General features: G+C 37.2%; 1 protein-coding gene across 4 annotated transcripts in view; it reads right to left on the reverse strand.

Annotated features, from left to right (window-relative positions):
• Positions 1-22,855, reverse strand: part of MCTP1 (multiple C2 and transmembrane domain containing 1) — a 533,762-nt gene that overhangs the window by 70,068 nt on the left and 440,839 nt on the right. For all 4 annotated transcript variants that reach the window (XM_065875060.1, XM_065875059.1, XM_065875058.1 and 1 more), the window contains one exon: positions 4,764-4,817. In XM_065875060.1, coding sequence (XP_065731132.1) covers positions 4,764-4,817 — 54 coding nt within the window. The remainder of the gene's footprint in view (positions 1-4,763; positions 4,818-22,855) is intronic.

Genomic DNA, 22,855 nt, shown 5'->3' on the forward strand with positions numbered 1-22,855 from the left:
GGCGGGGAGGGATAAATCAGGAGCTTGGGATGAACATACACACACTACTATATATAAGGTAGATTTAACCAACAAGGACCTACTGTATAGCATGGGGAAGTCTACTCAATATTCTGTGATAACCTATATGAGAAAAGAATCTAAAAAAGAATGACTATATGTATATGTATAACTGAATCACTTTGTTGTCCACCTGAAACTAACACAACATTGTAAATCAACTATACTCCAATAAAATTAAAATATGAAAAAAAGAAACAGAAATCCTATTTTAATATTTTATAATGAACTATTACTAGTCCTAGCAAATAAATATTTTAAAATAAAAAAGCCTCTAAGTTTGTGATAATTTGTTATGCAGCAATAACACCAATAATACTACTAATAAATACTAACCACAAAAATTTTAAATAAATAATAAATAAAATAAATAATAATAAAATAAAAAATAAAATACTAATAAGCTAATACAATGGTATTCCACTTAAAGATAAGTTAGGATTTTTTTTTTGTCTCCTCCTTTCCTGCCTTTCTCCAAAGCTTTAATCCATTTCCCCACCATGTAGTTACTTCATTGACTATAACTAGAAAATACCATTTTGTCAGATTAAAAGCTCCTCTCATACCACTTACTTATTAGAGTTACGTCTTTCTTCCCCCACTCACAGTTAATTTGAGATGCAGAGATATATGCATCTTGGGTATATTATATACATGTTTAGGGCTGGAGGATCAAACCAGAAAATACAGATCTTGAGAATTAAGGCAAATAATCTGTGTTCTGACGTAACTGAGATATATTTCATTCATTGTAGCTACTTATCTTGAAACACAGTAAGCTTGACATAATGGCTGAAGAAAAAAGAGAAGCAATGTAAGCATAAATGTCTGAACATTTTAATATCTTCTTTCGATAAACATTACTAGAATGCCACGCATTTGGATCCATGTTTTTCCTGAGGAAAACCTGCATTCTATCTTCTGCTTCCTGATACTGCAGCTGGATCCTATTATAAGGGTAGGACACAACATGGGAAGCATGCCTAAACTTTTAAAGCTACAAAACAAAAGCTAATCTTCATTAATTAGATGTCTAGATTATGCAGATTGACCACTGTACTATTATAGGTAACATGGTGAAAAACACTATTATATGGTTTGTTGATAGTTCCACGTAGGTAATTTATCTAAGCCTTATTTATAAAGATATTGTGTTACCCACAAAGGCAGAATTTGGTGTCAGGTAAAAAAATCAGATCAAACTGTGACTGTGGTTGATGGCTGAAAGAATGCTTTACAACAAAGGCAAATGAGAATGCAATATGATGTCTTTCTAACATTTAATTCAAGAAAAATTTCATCTCCAGCACAGCTTAACCTAGAGCTACCACATAATGCAGATATAAGTGAAAATATTAACAAGTCAATGATTTATAACTAAGACCCATATTCTCTGCCTTTGTGAAAACCACGGAATTAGATTAAGAGAGAAGCCGCCTAATTTTAGATTTAAGCAAATGTGGACAATGGATTCTTAGAATAAAGGATAAGTCTGAGCATCACAAACCCTCACCTGATTAATGATTAGCTGTTTTAGTGAAAAGGAAGAACTTACGAAAAAATACTCATAGTCCATAATGTGGAAAAACTTCAAGATCTGGGAATCCAGGTAAATCATGACTTTGTTTTTACCAACTTTAACCAAAGTCTTCCCAGGTGCTAAAGTCAGTACTAGAGAAAAGCTATTACAAAACTATTCTGTTAAGTAATTATCATCTTTGCTTCAACTTCTTATACCTGTGTCTATACATGCCATCTATGTAATTATGTTGAGGGAAAACACTCCAAGCTCAAAAGAAGTGAACAACTTCAGTTTCTGCTCACACGGACCTTGTCAAGTAGCCAATGACTTGTCCTTTCATTGTGAGTGACTAATATCAATGCTGGCTCTAAAGAAAGACACTTTTCATAATCGCCCAACAATCTGCTAAGTGAAAACATATGAATGGGCTTTAGGCAAAGCCTGCCAGGGGTCTTTGCTGAATGGAAAACAGGTGCTCTCATTCTGTGCCACGTAATACCCCATTTACCCCCAAGTCCAAAGGTTACAGGACTAATAGCTGCCTTGTGGTAATCAGGGAAAGCCAAGACACTAGCCCTGGTGAAACATCTGGGACGTATTTTACATACTTGCAACATATGCTTCAGGTTCAATTAAAGTGAGGCTTTGGCACATTTATTAATCTTTTTTACTTTTATCCTATAAGAGGACCCACTGACCTGACCCCACTATTATACCACATGAGAAAACAGAGAAATAATGAGAGCTAGAGGTCAGTACCTGCTCGTATGGCAAAAAACACACTTGTTTTCTCATGAAACTCCATTACGCATGACTCTATACACAAACTTTAAATGGAGGAACCAATGAATTTTTTAAAGTAGGAAATTACCCTTCTCCCACTCAGACACATCTGATAGCCAAGACTTAGATTTACCACTGCGAGAGCCAGTCGAGAGACGGAAACTGGTAAATAGAAACTTGAAGGATCCTTTCATGTTTTCATTTCTTATATTAAAAACTTTGTATTTCCAGAATATAAGCTTTCCACTCTAAGACTCTTCCCTCTATGATGCAAGTCCCTAAAAGTCTATTGTAAATTATTACATTTGAAATTTTATTTTTGTTCAGATATGATTTTTATACTATCAATTGCGTTATGAGTGAAGAAAAGCAAAACCTTCTTATATATCACTCAAATAAAGGGCTGGATTTATGAAAATCAGCTCACAATCCTTTCATATGGAAAACACACCGTCTGTCGGCATCCTGTACAGAAGAATACAGTTAAATTCACACAGTCATTTAAGCGCTCGCTTTCAATCAACTTTGGTAACGAGACCTGAAAATACGTTAGAACCAGGGTGTCGATCTCAGACAACCAAACACTGGATAACAACAGATGCCACTCCAGAGATCTGGGGTTGTTTCCACCCTGGCATGTTCTACTTGACATCTATATTTTGGTGAACTGGTTAACCAGGTTGTGCTAACGTCTAACAGTGTGCCACTCCTAACACCCTCTCTATTAAAAGATGACCAAAAAGGGAGATTAGTGGTATAGAATATCAACAAACTGCCTAAAAAAAATATAGGTTGACTTCAAGCAGGGGCACTGAAGTACTAGACTTCACCAAGGGTTTCCACTTATTAACATTTCTCGGGAAACGCCTGCTACCAGAATGGACCTTTAAGGTGGCTTTAATAATAAAGCAGCAACAAGCAAGGGAAAGTGGCCACAAATGGATAGCAGCTCAGCGTTTATCAGCAGAGAAATGATGATTCAGAGCTGGCATGTTGAGTTTAAATACAAGCTCTCTACAGCTCTACAACTGACCTTAACAATAAATCATATCATTTATTGCCAGAAGTGTATGCTCATGTTATTCAACATTAGAAACAAGCACATATGTGTTTTTGCAGAAAGGAGATTTTGTTACTTTATGTTTGATGATGTTGCTAATGACTAAATGATGTCCAGAAGAAAAATCTCACATAAAATCTCTATGAATTTAAAAATGTTTGAAATAGCAGTAGAAGGGAGAAAGTGTGTGTGCGTGTATGTTTCTGTTTTCCTTCCAGAATTGAATATGTCAGGAAAAAAATCATTTGGGAAGTTAACTAATCACTGTGAATTGTTTTGACATTTCCAATGCTTGCTTCCAGCACTCAAATTCTTATACTGGGATATAAGTGTACATCTCTACTGGAATCAAAGGTCAAGGGCATAAATTAAGATACACTGTTTTTCTCCTTTCTTTAAAAAATTTCAGTGCTTTACTATAGCAGAAGTCAGATAGATTCCATGAAGGTCAAAATCTGGTTTTATAGGCTGAACAATGTGGAAATAATGAATGATATTTTCACTCCCCCCTCAGTCACTTCCCCCCTCTATCGCACCCTAAGACTTTTTGGATTTCATATCTAGAAGTGCCCAAAGATGATGATAAACCAGCATCACTAGCCTCCTTGCCATAGGAAGCTGTCCTTCCGACCTCAGCCACTGCTGCAGTGGTGCAAGGCCATTCTGATTCCTCCTTCCAGTTGTCCGCTCTCCCCAGGGGACAACCAATCCAAGCAGTCCCAGAAATTAGCTGTTATTTACTGTGGCCACCAACCCCAAGCCAACCAGCAATCGAAACACGAGCCTCTCCGAACAGACTTTCCTGACCAAGGAAGGAGCCACGGGCCATTCCAAGTCTAAGCCAGGGCAGTGAGCACTGGGATTATTTAAATGCCCTCTGGAGCCCTCCGCACACGTGTTCTTTTGCTGAGCAATTCTTGGAAAATTACAGATGACAATATCCATGTCTGACACATGCAGGCTGCTATTTTTTTTCACTCCTCTCTTCCCCCCAAGTGTAGCCTGATTTGTAATACTCAAGATAGGACAAATTTTTGCCCTTCAAAAACAGTTGTCACTGTCGTTATCTTCGTGAGAGCTATCAAGTTCCAGACAAGCTGAATTATTTTTTTTTGTTCCTGGCAGAAAAATATTTGACCCAGCTCTGGACAAAAGCGAAGATGATTTATAGCCCTCTCTCCCTCTTTGCAACATGCAGTGGCATTGTTAGGATGATAAACAGCACTGTCCAATTTTCTGGACTCAAACACTTCAACTCCTTTTTAACTGTCTGTGAAAACAGTGTCATGTCTACATTTCCCCATCCCCAGGTACCCAAGTGCTGGGAAAGATAATTACCTTGTCATCTTTGTCATCTTCTTCTTCCTCGTCCTCTAGCATGTCCTCTACTACCTGCAGACAGAAACAGAAGTCGTTTTCATGCTCTTAAAGGAGAGAATTTTGTTCTGTCATTCTGAACCTTTTAGAAGTGAAAACTTTATTAACATTTGAAACGGACGCACTGAGAGGGAATATCTGATCTAGAGACAGGGATTAGGAAAATGCTATGCCTTTAATTGATGAACACCAGGGAACTGAATCCCAGTCAGGGGAACCCTATTTGTGTGAAATGTTCTGTGACAATTTAAAGAATTGGAAATATGCATAAGGTAAACTAACACTCATTCGAAGGATGCTTTAAATCAGGAGATTTCTTTTTTTACCTACTCCACTGTCTATATTAATTAGGCACTTTAAATTTGGAGCTAGATAACTAAGCAGAAAAGAGCTCTGCTATTTCTAATTTACTTGTCACCAAACCCTAAGATAAAAATCTATGCCCGTTCATGGATTCATGCTGGTGAGCTATGGCATAAAGCTAACAATATCTTTCATGGCTCCAATTTTAATTCTGACATATAGTGTCGACTCTTGACCATCTCTGAATTACTTGTTCATTTTGTGGATTACCTGAAACTCTAATTTTAATTCTCTGTGATTTTACACATGGATTATGTTATGAGAATGAACATTACTACTGAAAGAAAAGAAGAGATGTATTCAATAATCAAATGTGTATATCATGTATATAGAACCCATGTAGATAGATATGCATGCTTGTATTTTTTAATGGCTCCTGGTTTACCTACTTCAGCAGAACGGTATAGTCATTTTGGATTTGCCAAGTAATTTCCCCTTGCCTGGATCAATATATAACTACAGGCATTACGAATGAGACCTCACCCCATTTCAGGTGTTTTATCATGTTTTTATACACACACACTCCATGGAATCCAAAAATTTAAAAACTCTGGGGGGAGCTCTTATTCAGGTAAGTGCTAACTTATAACTGTATTTACTCCATTTGATATAATTTCTTGTGGTGCTTCTATTTTTTTATCCAGTATCTTTATCTCTGAATAAACTCGACAGAATCATGGTTATCAAATATTTTTAAACCTTTCTCCCAAAGCTCCTAACTTTAGAAGAGAGAGATAGCTAGCTCTTCTTTCATGTGGCTTTAGGATAGAGACAGGAATATGCTATGAATGAAAACTGCAGTAACTAAGACTTACTAAACAAAGAGTTACATAAACTGAGATAATACGTCAGGACGCTCAGTTATCCTAATAATTTTTCTCAAAGTTTCTAAAAGCATTAACGGATTTAAAAGAAGAACCCAAACACAAACTTCTAGTTCTCACGAACTGATATATAACTAAAAGTATCTGACAAACTGGGAAATTGTTCTTAATTTAATGTCATACTTTATATCCTCTATGAAGTGGTAGAATCTGGTGGTCTTTCATTTGGACACTCGGCATTTCAAAAGAATCAGAGTAGCACAATGTTCTGTTTCCTTTATCGGGTTAGAGTTTACGCTGATTTTGGGGGCATATAAAGTAGCTCAGCCTCAGCAAGAAAGGACTCTTGACGTTCTAACTATACTCAGATACTCCATAAGCATTTATTACAAATGCCCTTGACCAAGGCACACAGTACTAGGGACTGTGGGACTAGAAAGATGAATAACACACATATACTTAATCTATAGTCATGTCAGCCCACAAGAGGCTTATAATCCAATAGAATTTAAATGGGGGCTATCAGATAGCCTTTCATGTTGACTTTTAACTTCCTGAAAATTTGAAGCATGCATATCATAAATATATAGACAACAATAGTGACAATGTATAACTGAGGTGCTGTATGCCAGACTATTCCAAACTGGGACCTTTGTGATGGAGGTTGAAATAGGAGAGGCAGTCACAATATTTCAGTACATTGTGTTGCATCAAAAGAATTCACCTAACACAGCAAGTAGCTAAACTAGAACTCAGACCCAGATTGTGGGATAGCACAGCCAGCTCTGAAACCCTGCCCAGTTCTAAAACCAAAAAAAAAAAAAGGAAAAGCAAAACAAAAAAACGATTGGCCTCTCACATGATTTTTTTAATGATCATACTTTTTGTATCTCTTATAAAATGGTGTTATAAATTTTAGATTTATATTAAGTAACATTTTAAGGTTGTCATTATCTATTTCTAAAAAATAAAAATTATATATATTCCAGGTATACAATATGATTATTTGATATATATTAGATTAAGTAATTTTTTCCTAAAATTACTCATGTAGACTCATATATCAAATATGGAAAGTAAAATGAATATTATACTTTTATTCTTATACATAAAACTCAAACAATATTTTAGGTGGTTATTGTTAAGAATGTATTATGTATCTCTCCTCTTCAGTACTTACCATCGTACTACAGTGCAAGGAAGGCAGAATGGTTTCAGATTGTGCCTAGCAGTTCATAATAAGTATTCAAGAAATATTTGTTGATAGACTGAACAGAAGAAAACCTCATCTATGCTTCATATCTTTGAACATGCATTTTGGTAGAGGGCCTATCATTTATCTCACAGAACTCAACTAGCTCACCTGCAAAGACATACCTCCTAATCAATGATGCAGATTAATGAATCAAACATTCAAACTGTGCCTGGCAATAGAAAGCATGGATATTTAACTGTTACTTTAAGATCTGGAGATCTCCACTATCTTTAAGTTAATTTTCAAAGATTCAAAATATTATTGAACCACAAAAAAACCAAGAAGTTAATTTATGCATTTCACAGATCAGTTGCAGATCTTATGTTCAAGAAGGACTCAAAAGGTCTACAGAATCAGGCTCTTCATTTGCAAAACCCAAACTGTTCCCACCCTGCACAAGTGGGTAATTGGCTACTCACAACTGCCCCACAAATGCGCAGCCAGAATCACCCAAACACAACTATTTGCTTTTACATTTGGCAGAAAAGTGTTGTGTTAGCGAGAGGCCTTTGTGTTGCGTTGTAGCACCCGAGTGAGGGCTTTTCCCCTCCTCCAGTGACTTTTTAATGCTATAACATAAACATCTACAAGTGAGGATTTATAATACAGATGGTTTCCTAGTGATGCCTTTAAGCTGCTTCAGAATGTATCCCACTGTTACAGTTTGCTCAGATGAAGCTTAAGGTGCCTTGGAAAATGGAGATGATAATAGCACCTTCCCCACAGTGTTGATTAGGGGTCCAATGAGACAATGTGTTTAAAGTGTTCAGCACAGTTCCCGTACCGAAGTACTAAAAAATGTGAGCTACTAATAAAAGTAGAAATAACATCAATTTAATAATATTTAAACATTAATTTTTGGAAATTAAATGATATATATATATTTTTTCCTGGGCAAAATATTCAGGGTTCTGAATGACATACACAACTCTGGTTGTTTCACTGACACTAAGGAACATATAAAGGGGCACAGGTAGAGTGGTGGATAAAGATTCCCAATTAAAATGATAATGGTTTCACAACTAATTTTCAGGCTTTAAGGGTCCAATGAAATGGATGGCTTTAAAGGCAACAGTGTCTCAGAAGCTGGGCTGTGCTCTAAGACATAAGCCCTGGACAAATGCAATGAATACAGAAACTGCAGACTGAGCTTTTAAAAACAAACTGTATATATATCTGAAGTGCATTTAAGGATTGCACAAAATTGCAACCTTTCCCAGAGAACTCAAGTAACACCTACTCTTTAGAAAGAGTGCTGGAGTTTAACACTTAACTAAGGAAACAAATAAAATAAAGGAGTCCCAGTCTCAAATTCCAGCTCTTTCCTCTTCAAATAAAACCAAATAAGGGCTACACAGTTTTGTTTTCAAGTATACAAAGTCCAGTTGCCCAAACATTTGTCAGCAATAATTTAATAACAACACATCTGTAGGATTTCCTTGAGGAAAAAAAAAAAATGAAGAGTGACAAAAATGCATGTGTTAGAAAAGATACATTTTTACAAAGTTGGGGTTTTTTTCCTCTTTTTGTAAGGGAGAATATCTCAGATTGGCCCTAGAATTCTTTTTCCAAATTATGCTTTCTGATACCTTGCTTGAAAGCAAGTAGTATTAATCAAACAAAAGAAGGGCACTAGGGAAATCAGAAAGATGTAATGCAAGCAGTTAAAAGTGACATGACCTTCTGTAATGTCGCCCGTCACAGACTTATATGCCACACACTGGAGGAAGGTCTTGAAAGAAACTGATTCTTGGTACTATTCCTTGAATGTAATACTAATAAAGATGACATTTTAAAAAACACACGTAGACAGCCCCAAATGCAGCGTTCCAGCTACATTACCGCCAAAGAATAAGCAGATAACACTGTTTTTAGAAGCATAATATTTCTTCTTTCATAGTCCACATTTGCTGAACATTCGTCATTAACATACACAACATAATATGTAGCTGTATATTTTAAAAATCCATTATCAAAATGCAGCAAAACTGCATCTGAAGAATCTGTATGTTTTATACAGTTGTATAGGAGGTCTCTTAATATTATGACTTTTAATTATAATTTGACACAACTAAATGCTTTATGATTTGCAAGGAAATAAAATTTTATTTGGCTGAAAATGTTAAAAATGATGCTGGTAATCTGAACAAAAATATGACAGTATGTTTAGAATTACTCCACTAGACAAAGATGTATAAGGGAGGGGACCAACAGGATGCAGAAAAGGCAGACCAAAACAGTAAAAGGATGAGGAAAAGTAGATTCGGGTAAACTTCACTATTAAAATCATAACGGGACAGTGGATACTGAGTCCCGCTTTTTAATACTAATTCAGGGTGCATGTTTGAAAGCTAAAATGACAAAAGGGGGTTAAAAGTTCCATGAATAATTCTTAAAACACTTTGTATTATGATTTTCCCAGGGCTAAAGTCTTCCACTTATTTATATGTCTTTAAACAAAAAGGGAAAAATCTTGGTTATGTTACCTTTGTAAGATAAGTATTGAGTATCACAAAGCCAAAAACCCTGGAAAGCCAACGCTGACACAAACCAGTTTCTTTTATATGTTTACTTTTTCCCTCAGAAATAATCTTTGAATTAAATGGATGTTTTTCTATGTTCAGAATGAATAGTTGCACAATTCAAATTGCTTTACTCAAAACGGTCTATAAAAAAGCAACACATTTAAATTAAAGAAGAAATCACTGCTGTCCAGATGTGCAACTGCAATGTTAAAAAATTAAAGAAAGAAAATTGTCACAAAAGAAAGAAGTTTCATATTTAATTTTATATTCATAGAACATCCAAATGTGTACAGATGCTTATATTTGGATACATTACAAACTAAATGCTTATTTCCACTCTAGAGATATGGAGGAATTTGGGTAGAGCAGTTTGCTTCAACATGGTCTGGAGTTCATTTATACCATTTTGTGTGTACATAAACCAAGCAGAACAGGCATTTGTGTGCCAATGGACGTATTACATGTGCAAGCATCATATGAAATTATTGAAAGTCTATGAATTGAGAAGATGCATATAACCAACCACTCAGATTATTTCAGATCACTTAAAAGCACTGGAGGTTGGGCTGAAGACTTTTGTGGTCAATAAGATCATTATAGGTGCGCTTGTGCTGTCATTTTCACCACAGGACACCTGCACCTCTCAAGATTTTTGAGAAGGAACTTTTGCAAAATGAATGGTGCAATTAACCTGTACGTATAATTTACTCCACATCTGAAAGGATAATAAAACCCATAAACAGGTCTGGAATACACTGTTTAGTCTATCTCAAAAGCAACTGCATGTATGATGGCTGCTTAGTTTGATTCACGCTATTAAGAATTTGACCTTGGAGTATTTCAGCTACAGTAGTCATCAAGATAACTGAACCACTAGATGTAACAATAATTAGTGTGATAGGCTTGCCAGTGAAGCTGAATATATTGCAATACAAAAGAAGGCAGACTAAAAAGAAAAGCATTATTACTTACTGCTAAAAGACTTCCGGATTTTTACAGAGACACTCAAATACAATTATTTCTTCTTGCAGAATGCGTTTCCTTGGCTCATTCTGGGAAGTGCCACGTTATAATTTAGTCTGATTCTTAATAGGAAACGTGGCTTTAATGTGGCTATCAGATGACTTTTGATGCATACCACTGATTACATACGGCCTGAATTCTGCATCATCAACAACAGCATTCTTATTTGCAGTATAATATGCTTTGCTGTAAGGTGCAAGGACAGTAAATTTACTTTACTGGCCAAGAGTATGTAACCTTTTAGTCTTTGTCAGCTTAATATGCAGAAAAATCCTTCCATTAAGAAAGGCTAAATACAATATAAATTCTATAATCAGTATAAGCATCTTAAATGAATTTCTTTTCATATTTCCTTCTCAGTATTCTTAAATGTTCATTTTTATACTTAAACAAAGCACTGTGAACAGAATTCTAGTGTTTATTTGAACTATGTCTCCATCTAAAGGCTTCACAATGTATTGTATTTTCGCTTGTAGGGAAAATTCTAATCTTGGCGTCTTTACACTATTGCATGCTAATTTGATTGAGCAGGGAAAAAATAGGTCAACTATTAACTTGCAATGTGCTTTTTAAAAACTAATGCTTTCTTGAAGCAATATTATTTTTCGGGTTAAAAATTATACAAAAGGCCAAAAAATTGAATTGTTTAATGTGCTTTGCAAATGAAATCGAAAGATAACTAGACTTACCACTAATCTATTTTATAAAATTTAATATTTTCAAAGCAAAACATTTTTGTTCATTAATAATAAACAGATTTCAAATAAAAAAGAAAATTATATGCTTTAGCCTCTCTCTGTAAAACCAAGTTTCCATTCCAGAAGCACAAATTTGTAACAAAAAGGGGCACAATTTTAAATGTCTCAGTTTTTAAAAACAACCTTAGGAATTTTTTTTAAGTGTCTAATAAAGAGTCCACATTACCTATTTAAAAAATTTTCTGCAAAGCAGCAGGAGGGAGCTGCTATGATCTCCAGTCTTTTCCAGTCTTCTCAGAAATGTTCTTCACTCTAAGCCCATCAGATATGTTTGGGAGCATTAGAGTTGCAATAGGCAAGAAGTCCTTTTCAGGTAAATGTATAGTTTAGCAGATATAATAAAGGTAAATGGTACACTTCGGGAAGACTAGGTACTTTTAAAGAATAGAATTTGAAAACAAAAAAAACATTCATCTTGGAGATTAATATGAGCAAACTTTTGAACCATATTGCTCTGTTAGGTTTGATTTACTTTTTACAAAAATTCACTGCTACTGCCTATTTTAAGCAATGTAATTGGGAGTAGTAGAGGGGGTGAGAAGAATAGGTGGACATTTGAAGAGAAAAATATTCTGATGCTAATTTGATTTTTCTTCTTCATTTTTTTCCCTTGTGCCTAGAATATTTTGAGGCCTGAGAACATTATGTCAGAAAGTCTAACTTTAAAAATGGAGCAGATTTTGATGTCAAAAAATCATAGAAAACTCCAGTTTTTTCCTTGTATTTCTTTTCTATAAATAATAATGATAAAATATTTTTTACCTTTTTTGTAAAGAATAATCACCTCCCAAAAGACAGGCTATGTGGGTTTAGACCTACATTGGAACTGGAAAGAATGTGTGTGGTGAATGGTGAATTGTAGCACAAAAGCCTGCATGAAAAGGATGTTCAGGAAACCTCACACAAAACCTCTGTATCCATTTTATCATGAGCTTCCCACAATATAACACAAGAGCTCTATATTCTAGGAAAAGCTTGCCTGGTCCACTTATCATTTCAGCTTTATGTAGTGTACTGTGTGATTGCTAAATTAGTGCATAATGTATTTATAATATTTATAGTTCCAACATTTAGTCAAATAACCTTTATGTAAGATTTATGTTGATTTTTTAAAAATTTCTCATTTAATGGCAAATTATGAGGAGCATGTTTCATAAAGATAATTCTCCATTTAAATTCATCAGTCCATTAAATATTAAAATTATGTTTCTGATGCAATCGAGAACAAATTTGTCCAGCTTCAGTGATTATTTGCACTCATAAAAATTAGGCTTGATTAATAAATTTAAATGCTTGATTAAGTTGACATTTTTATGTTCTATTCTGATTTATTAAAATTAGTCCTTGTGCCCAGGCCTGGCATGCTAGTAGGTTTACCTTTCTCCTTCTCTTAGTCAACACCCAGAGTGAAGCTGTTAGGAAAGAGTATTTTGCTATGGACTCAGTGATGGTCTCAGGGAAGGAAATGCCCTGTTCTCATGGTGCTGCTGGCCTTTGTCTTTATGTCCTGTGCATGGTGGAGATTAGTATTACGATCATCAAGAAAAACGTTTCTATCCAAATATCTATGGATATGATCTGTAAAATGGCATACATTTTTGGTATTTCTATAAATTTCAGTTTTCAAGAAGCTTTAATCCGTAGACGATTGTTCAAATTTCTTTGTCAGCTTTTTTTGTTGATAAAAATGTAGTTTTCATTTTGTGGGACTTCCATATATATAGCAGGACGATTATAGACACAGGAAATCTTTCTGTGGCAATTTTACTATCTTTGTCCACAAGTTCAAAACCAAGAAGGACTAATGGCCATGGGAAACCACTCTCTTCAATAGTTCTTACAAGTGAACTGCTTAAGAGAGGTGGTTACCTCTACTATGTTTAGACACCCATTTTACCCCCACTGGTTTGCCCTGTTTTATACATAATCAGGTGCCTAATTATCATTTACTGAGCACTCACTATATGCTTAACACAGTGTGCTGTCTCTTTAATCCTCACAAGACCTCAACAAAGGTAGGTATTATCCCCATTTTACTGGTGAGGAAACTGAGGCTTAGGGAAATGAATAAACTCATACAGCTAACAAGTAGAAGGTCTGAAATTTAATGCCAGGTCTTTGTAATTTCAAAGTTTGGACTCTTAACCTCTACCAACTGTAACGTGGTAGTGGCAACACTCATTTTTAAGATGTTTCTGCTGTTGCCCATGGGAGTGTAACATATCTGGAAACTTTGTTTAGGTGAACTGTCTCTCATTTAAGCATGTTACCAGAATACTGTTATTGTTTAAAAAATAAGTGATATGGTATCATGACTATTTTCTTTTTCTTGAATGATGAAATAAATTCAATAACACATGAAAGAAAATGCCCTTGAAGGCATATTTTAGTTTGGTTACCTGCACATACTACTCCAGTTCCATGTACAGAAAGGCTTTAAAATTACATGTTCTTAATAAATTTAACTCATGGAACACTAAAAAACATGAATACAAAACTCTCAGGTTTATTGGACTCTCAACAATGGTTCTGATTTATAAACTTCTTCCACAAGCAGATAAAGACATATCACTTGGTTTCTATGTTTAGTTTGTTAATTGAAGTCTTGTCATTTCTTGTCCCCTTTCTGGACTAGGGACAGTAAGTCTCCACAAATATTGTATGAAACCTTCAGCTAACATCACCCCACCACCTGGTGCATGATGCAAACTAGTCCTGGGATCATGAGGCGGCCAGAAGGTGCTTCTGTTGGTCCTACATGCTACCTCCCTCACCATAATGTGTCAAGGAGTTCTGGCTATCTACCAAGAGGAGGGTGTAAAATCATTTAGAAAGAACCACCAGATCATCACTAGAAATAGGTGGGAAAACACATCCACCCTGAGAAGTGAGGCCCAAACCGTGGATATCCTTTTTTCTCCTCTCCTAAGTCCCAGTCTTCAATGACAGAAATGACAAAATTGTGGAGGCAGACCTTTTGGAAAGGGAACAGAAATAATAAAACCATTTGGTTGACAAATGGGTAGATGCTTGGGTTGGACACTTTGGAAAACCATTGAGATGGTGAATTCTTTGGATCCATGGGAGACTTTGAGGAGAGTTTAGGAAGTTGGTTTTCAAATGAGTTCCTAGGACCCAGGAGTCAATTGGGGTTCAAATAAGAGAAATTCAGCCATTTATGGGGGCAAGATCTTCAGGTTTCCTTCAAGGCTGCCAAGACAATTCATTTGGTGGAAAAAGAGCTGGGTTTCAGGGCAGAAATCCTCTATAGGAATGAAGAGTATCTCTTTACCTTGTTACGTTCTCATAATTTATCTTTGGGGAATCTGAGCAAGGTGGGAGCGATTCAGGAAGATGGTGAGGGCTGCAGTATGAGAGTAACTATAAGTGTCCTCTGCAGCAACTACCACTAACTTTAAATTCTAAGTATCTCTCCTGAGTCCTAATAGATCTAAAGCAAAAGAAGTCTGCCTTCTAGACAGGCGGCTCTTTAGTATATTGACTTTTAAAAACAGAACTGTTTTCCTTTACATCTTTCTCTATGTGAACCGACATGTCACGTACAGGTAACACTCATCTTCCCATCTGAAGTTGAGCTGCAGTTTGAGAATAGAGTAAAAAGATAGACAATAACACTGAAGTATTAAAGGCAAACATGGAGTTACTGAGTGAAGGGACAGACGGAAGGGTGGAATAGGGCTGTGGCCACAGATAGGTAGACCCTCTTTCTTTATATACGCAGCACACGCACACGTATCTGGGATGATCTAAATGTTTTTTGGCCACACGCTCTGCATTTCATGTATAGACCTCCATCACTGCACCTATTATACCCACGTATTCCACTTAGTTGTTTGTTTCCCTCACTAGACCACAAACTGTCATGGGCAAGGACCAGGTCTTTTTTTCTCTCCCTCTCCCTTTCTTTTATCTGTATTGAAGTATAATAGATATACTGGGACCAGGTCTTAATCATCTTTGGACAACAGCTAGCACAGTGCCTGCAAACGTTCAATACATTTTTGTTGAATGAAAATTAGACAATTTTTGATGTGGAAAAAGAATCAGATTAACATACTTAGTATTCATTCATTAAACATTTTTTGAGCAACTACTGTGCTGCTATATCTGAGACATCCTGTTCTGTGCTGGGATTAGATACACAGATGGAAGATACAGTTAGAACAGTCTGGGGCAGGTGAAGAAGACCCCCGGTGAGCTTTTTATTATAATACAGCTAGGGGGATATGGGAACTGAGAGGGGAGGGTTCACTTAAGCTCTTGGAGTATATGATGGTAGAGATGGGTTGGTAGGTGTAGGGGTGGGTGAGGATGGGCAGGAAGTCAGAGATGGCTCGCCAGGAGAAATGATGAAGATAACTTGTGGTTACCCAGGCATATATATATAAAATATTAAAACCTTAATGGCTGGCAAGTCAGTATTGACTACCAAAAATATTCAAAATGCATATACTCTGACCCAGAAATTCCCCTTCAAGGGCTTTGTCAAAAGACATTACCGACAACCTGCTCAGAGATCTGTTTAGGATGTTTCTTTGCAACATTCTTTGAGATGGCATAAACACTGGAAACAAACATTTCTAAAATGAGTGTTTAATTGAGAAAAAGTAAAGTATTCATATGGTGAAAATTATTCAGTCATTAAAAAGCATGTTGTTTCCCAGTAATTTGAGGGAAACTCAAAGTAGGTATGCTAACAGTACCTTTAATGTGATCCAATTCTCGTAAAAAATAAAATATATATGACAGGCAAGAACTACACCTTACATTTGCAAACATATATTCTTTTTAAGAAAAGAGTAAGAGCTATAGAGAGAGTGTATTGACTATTTGGGAAACTACAAATACACTCGGCTCCAGACACTGCTGCTGCTGCCATAGCTGTCCCAGCCACCCTGGGTCCTCCTCTGTCAAGACCATGTCAAGACCCCATCCCTCAAAGCCCCCCTTCCCCCATGGCAGAAGACCACTACTTGACCTCCTCTTCCACTGTGGGGCCTTGACCTGCGCACGCCTAGGCTCCCATCTGCTCATCAACACCCACAGGGTCTCCTCCAAGTTCACGGTGCAGCTCGTCCCAGAGCAAGGTGCCCCAGGAGAGCCAGGCCCTCGCAAGGGAGTGTGCCCACCTCTTTGTGGGCAGGCCTTCTGAGCTCAACCCCTTCGATGTTTGGCACCTGCAGCAAGGACTTCAAGCGCTCCAGCCACCTGTCCTGGCACAGTGCCACACATCGTGCCAGATGGCCTGCTGCACGTCTGTTCCGGTGCCCATGCGGCTCCCAGGCACAGCACGAGCACCTCCACTAAGTTCAAGACCAGGCCTGCACTGCCCTTCCCTGGGCCACCGCGTCTGTCCCACACGGCACCACCCACACAAACTCACTGCCAGTGCAGAGGTTACTGCCTTATCCTAGACCTCAGTTTCCCCAATTATACAAAGAGAGAAGCATCATTGCTTCCTTCTTTGCTTTCTGTTGGGTTATGTGGACCAAGTCTTTGCCCACCCTGGGCCTATGGAATGGGTGCATTGGAGGAGAGGCAGAGAACACAGGCCTGGGAACCAGTTGGAAGTGGGTTCCAGTCCCACCGTGCTGTGTGAGCCTTTGCAAGTGGCATAAGCTCTCTGAGCTTTGTTTTCCTGCTCTCCCAAGTGGTGAATGGTTGCTTTCTGGGTGAAAGAGATGATAAAAGAGAATGGGGCACTGTCTGGTTCATTTCTGTACCTCCCCCCTTCTTCCCACCATCTCCACCTTTTGCTCATTAAACATTCCATTCTCAAAACCTAAAAACACACAAACGAACAATCCTGCTGGAATACAGGGGAGATAAAGCTGAAGCTATATGGTTTGGGTGGGGCATACACATGAGGAATCTTCTATGCCATGCTCGAAGATATTACGGAAAGACAAAAGTAGCAGAGGGAAAAAAATCAGCATTTTGTTTCAGAACTATCACCTTCCTACAAGTCTTGAGGTAAGAATACATGCTGTGATTTGGGGGAAAGTTGCCAGAAAAATACAAGACATCCAGTTAAATTGGAATTTAGATAAATAATGAATATTATTTTTATATAAATATCTCCTGTTGTTTATCTGAAATCCCAATTTAACTGGGCATCTGTATTTTTCCTCGCTAAATCTGGCAACTCTAAACTGGGAACAAATTCAGAGGGCTTCAGGGGTTGGAGCTTGAGGAAAATTTGCAACGCAGAAGGCCTTGGTCACCTGAGAGAGAGGGAATGTAGCATGGTGGTGGGAGTGGGGCACTTGAGGAGAGTGGAAAAAATGTGGAAGTCCTGTTGGGGTATGCCCAGAGCCTGATGAGGTGATGGTCATCAGTGTACAGGGCACCAGTCTGTAGACTGAGTAATAATCTGGCACATCTAAGTGGTTGAACAGATTTGAGAGGGTCACAAGGGATGAAATTTTCTACTGACATCTGATTGGCTGTTGGTTTCTACCTCTTTATGCTTGTGATCGTGCTGGAAAAATAAAGGTCTGGTTCTTTTCACGGTCTTCCTCACATTTTTGCAAGCTGGTGACCTTCTTAAAAGTTTGAGAAAATTTGTTGAAATAAGCAGGAAAAAGAAAAGAGTGATCATCAATTTTTAGATGTGTTTACAGGCTGTATGACTCAGTGCTGCTTCTGTTAAGAGCAAGTACATGGTCTTTTTTGGTACTGAGATGCAAACTCAGGAGGCTCTGATCTACGCTACTTTCTGTGAACGATAAAGCCCTTATGGAAGTGCCAAGAGTCTGACCACGCACCAAAAGTGCTTTTCGCACGGAGTCCACTCCTCTCTGCTCAGCTTTGGCCAGTCTTTCCAGATCCTGTTAGGAATATTTCACTTATTCAATAGTCTACTTATTCAAATATTCCACCAGGACGACTTCTTTGGAACTGAGAGTACTGGCTGAGAAAATAATAAATGAGTTTGATTTACAGGAAATCAGGTCAAACAAACAGATGTTTCTTTGGTGGATGATCCTAAATTGTCCAATCAACAGCATTTATGGTGGCAAAGGAAATTCTCTCCTTACAAGCTTTATTTCTAGACATCAATGTTCTGGGCCTAAGTGGAATAGCCCCAACAACAACAAATATAGTCAGTGCTATTCTAAAGGGGAAAAGAAGCATGGAGGGCTTTGCCATGTGAGGGAACTAACAAAACATTTCAGTATTTCCTGAAGTATTTTATCAGACAGATTTGGGCTCAACTGGTATCACAGTGAGAGCGTGAGTCAGAGAATGATTTCATTGATCTAGCCTACTCTTCAGTCTTTTAATGCCTCCATTGATTAGACAACTAAGATTGTTAAGTGGGAGGCATATCATGACAGTAAAAGTGAATGCTCTTTTAAAATGTAATTAAAAAGCACTGCTTGAAGAATTTTTGAATGTCAAAGATATTCAAAGATTTTCTTCACTAATGTGAAGGATTTTTAGCTTTGATTTACTCTTCCATGCTCACCTGGGTGGATGGAAGGTAGTCCTCCCGGTCATGAATGTTTTTTTGAAATGAACGGGGTCACCTGGGATCAAACAGGTGATCAGTACCCATTATTGAGAGGTCACCAGGTACCTCACAGGAAGGAATCTGGGGATACCTGGGATTCCAGGTAAGGCTCCAAACAGAAAGTGGATCCCTTGGTAAAGGCATGCCCAAACGTGTACCACAGAAATACCCTGAGGCTTCAGAATAGGGCAGAGCTGGGTTTGCGCCCCACTTACTCTATGGAGTTTGTTATTCATCATTCTCTTTGATTCTGAATTTCCTCTTTTGTAAAATGAGGATAAAACCATTTAGAATCATTTACTTGATATAATTATTATGAAGTAAAGCAGAAACTAACACAGCACTGTAAAGCAATTATACTCCAGTAAAGATGTTAAAAATAATAAATTTAAAAAATTATTATGAAGAATTAAAGGAGACTATGTCTCCAGAAGGCTTAGCAGGATACCTGATACATTCAAGTTGCTCCATTTTCCTGAATGAGAGGTGAGGAGGACATGGGGGTTGAGTGGGGAAAATGAGGGTTTTCCAACAATCTGTTTGCTTAAAGATAGAGTTAGTACTACTGCCCATTCTGAAGCTTAAAGGAGAAATGTGCTCAAAAGGTACCCAGGGAGACCTGGGATGGACCAAAATATAGCCTCAAGAGGAAATGTAGTTGAGTGGTGTGATAAGGAGTGCAAACTTCAGAAAGACTGACAGATTCTAACACCCACTCTGCCACTTTCTAACTAACTGTGTGCCTTTGGAACCATTTAACCTCTCTACCCTGTTTCCCTGTATGTGAGGTAGTAATGATGATACCTGTCTCAGTGAGTATAATAGAGCTCTGGTTTCTTTGGTCAACCTGTTTCTTTCATCCTCTGAGATTTGATTTCCCCTCTCTCAAGGAAGGGCTCTTGTAGCCATGCTTCTTCCACGTATGTTCCCTTCCTTGTCACAGAGAAGAGAACAGGCGGTCACCTGATTTAGGAGGCCCTAACACATGGGCTGGGCTGACACAATCATCTTCTCTCTCCTGGGGGAAAATTAAATGACATGATAAAAGAAAGTCCTTAACACAGCGTCCAGGGTGCAATGAGGATTCGAAAATGTTTAACTCCAAAGTAAAGATCACTGCCTGGCATCTACTCTTACAAAATCTCAGTTTATAGTAACTGTAATGTGGATAGTTGGTACGAGCCCAATGGGCAGTGCAGGGGTGATTTTCCCCTGGTTCTGGAGTGACGGCTTAAACCAAGAGAAGTATGACATTCATGCCACAGACATTTCCGAATGAAGTTTGTATTAAACAGCTTTCTCTGGAAAAGTCTAACAATTCTTATGCTATAAATTTTAATGTCATGGTCCAAGTAGAGATAGATTTAGATCTAGAATTGCTTATTTTTAACAAGTCTGACTGAGAAACAGCAGAGGTGAAATACCATTGCTAACCACACCTCTTTCTCATGTGCATCTCTAAGTCTACAGCATTAGACTCAGGAACGGCTGTTCCCTTATCCTGTCCTCAACGGGTTCAGCTCATTATATGCAGCAAAACTTACTTGGCAAGGATTACATCTCATTTTTTTCATTAAACTAGAACAGGCACCATGGTGGGGAAAAGGTTGGGGGTTTCAGTTCCTGTGATCTTTAAGTCTCCAAAAAGGAAATGGTCTCCTTAATAAACAATAAACAGACAAAGAAATCCTTTCTTATTTTAGTATTAATCTCAACTATCCACCAATATTTTGAAGACAGAATTTTTACCCAACTATGTACTTTTTATCTTTTACAGTATTTATTTCCTTTTCTCTTATAACTTCTTATGCCATGGAAATATTATTTTCTTTTTTCTTTTGCTACACAAACCTGAAGTTTATTTTGATTTGTTTTTCTTTTATAATTTTCATCCTAATTGAACTTTCTCAGCTGAATAATGTACAGATGATTTTTTGTGTGCGACAGAATATCCACCGCCCTCCCACGCCCCCTGTTTTTCCTGAAACAGAAAGTTTCCTGATTTGGAATCAGCCAATGGTGTGATTAATGCACTTCAGAGATTCCCTAAAGTTTTCACACATGCTGAAAAATTCTGCATTGTTTTGGGGACACCAATAAGGACTTAGGGCAAAGTACCATTCTTCCAGGGTTATCTACTACGCGGTAGATAAGTAGCCAGGCACAGCATAGCAACCCCTCCAAACACTTCTCTTAATTTACATATATGTGCTTGTGAATATATGTGTGTGTGTGTGTGTGTGTGTGTGTAATCTATAACCAGCAAAGTATAACCCAGGTTTCTTTTCAAAAGGAGCAACCATTTCAAATGCACAGCTGGGTATGGCAGAAAACACGTAATTAGACAAATTGGATTTAAGAGTTACGTAAGGTCTCAGCTGAGCCAGTGAATGAGAAGCTGAATGAAGCGTTGTGATTGCTGCTCTGGTGCCTGGAAAGAACAGAATATGTGGATATGTGTGTTTTGGGCAAATAAAAGGCAATCACTGGGAGTTATGGGGTGTAGTTGGCATTCCATGAAAGTTAGACTGTAGCATGTTTCACAGTGGCCTGTGTTGGAGAATAAAATATTGTCCATGGCTAAAAGGGGGATTCAGTCAGAGATATGCCCACAAGGAAGGATTTGTAAGTACTATATCAGAGTTATATTTTGGGGGGAAAAGGGCAGTAGAAAAATTTACATAATATGTTAACTTTTCAACAGGCTTATAAAAATTCTCAGAGAATTTTAAGTACAAGGGGATACATTATATATTATTATGTTTCCTCCAAAAGTGTACCTTTCCAGCCAAGGCAGGTATATTCTGAAGAAAATAACAAGCAAAGTCTATCGTTTCAGAATGTTTTACTAAGATATCCAGTATCCTGATACACCCCTGACACTAAGAATACTCAAACCAATGACTAAATATTGAAGATAAGCCCCCTCATAGGATTAAGGACCTGAAACTAAATTACCACTTTTTGGCAAACATTCTTATTTGCATATTTGTCTCAAGGCAACTGAATGAAAAGTAGAGTTTTGTGGGATGAATTGGGAGAGTGGGATTGACATATATACACTAAAATGTATAAAATAGATAACTAATAAGAACCTGCTGTATAAAAAATAAATTAAATTTTTTTTTTAAAAGTAGATTTTCTTCTCTCTCGACAACCTCCTGGAAATAAATGGGACAAAAAGGACTTGGCTCAGAGAGTCCTATCTTCTTAAAGAAAACATCCTGGATTAATTGAAAAAAGTGCCTATTAGTCCCCACGACACCAAGGCTTATGGCATTTGGGGCTTGTCTGTCAGTGTGCAAGTTAAATATATATCCATAAATCCTTGCCAATAATAATAACAACGCCTTGTCTGTTGATGCTTCCTAACCATTAAAATCTCTAATAGCAATCGCATGTTTGCTTTGATAAACTTTACAAAAAAATGTTTGAACACCTCTAATTTGCAAAACACGTGCTAGAGACGGTGGCAAGTACAGAGATAAACAGTTCTCTACCTCAAATTTATAATCTCATGAGAGAGACAGAAATATATCAAATAACATAGGGAAATAAACGTGGTGCGTTGTTGGCAACCTTGCCATGGTACTTGGTGGTTGTGCATCTGGATTTTTCTTTTATTTTGATGACAAATAAAATTATTTTGAAGAAGTCTATTTTGCTTGTGTAACCATTTAAAGTATATTTTGCTTGAGTTATTTAAAAAGAAAATTCTTTTATGTCATATGTATATGTGCAATCATTATGCTATTATAACAAAGTATT

This window comes from Phocoena phocoena, chromosome 3 (genome assembly GCF_963924675.1).
Source record: "Phocoena phocoena chromosome 3, mPhoPho1.1, whole genome shotgun sequence".
Taxonomy (NCBI): Eukaryota; Metazoa; Chordata; class Mammalia; order Artiodactyla; family Phocoenidae; genus Phocoena; species Phocoena phocoena.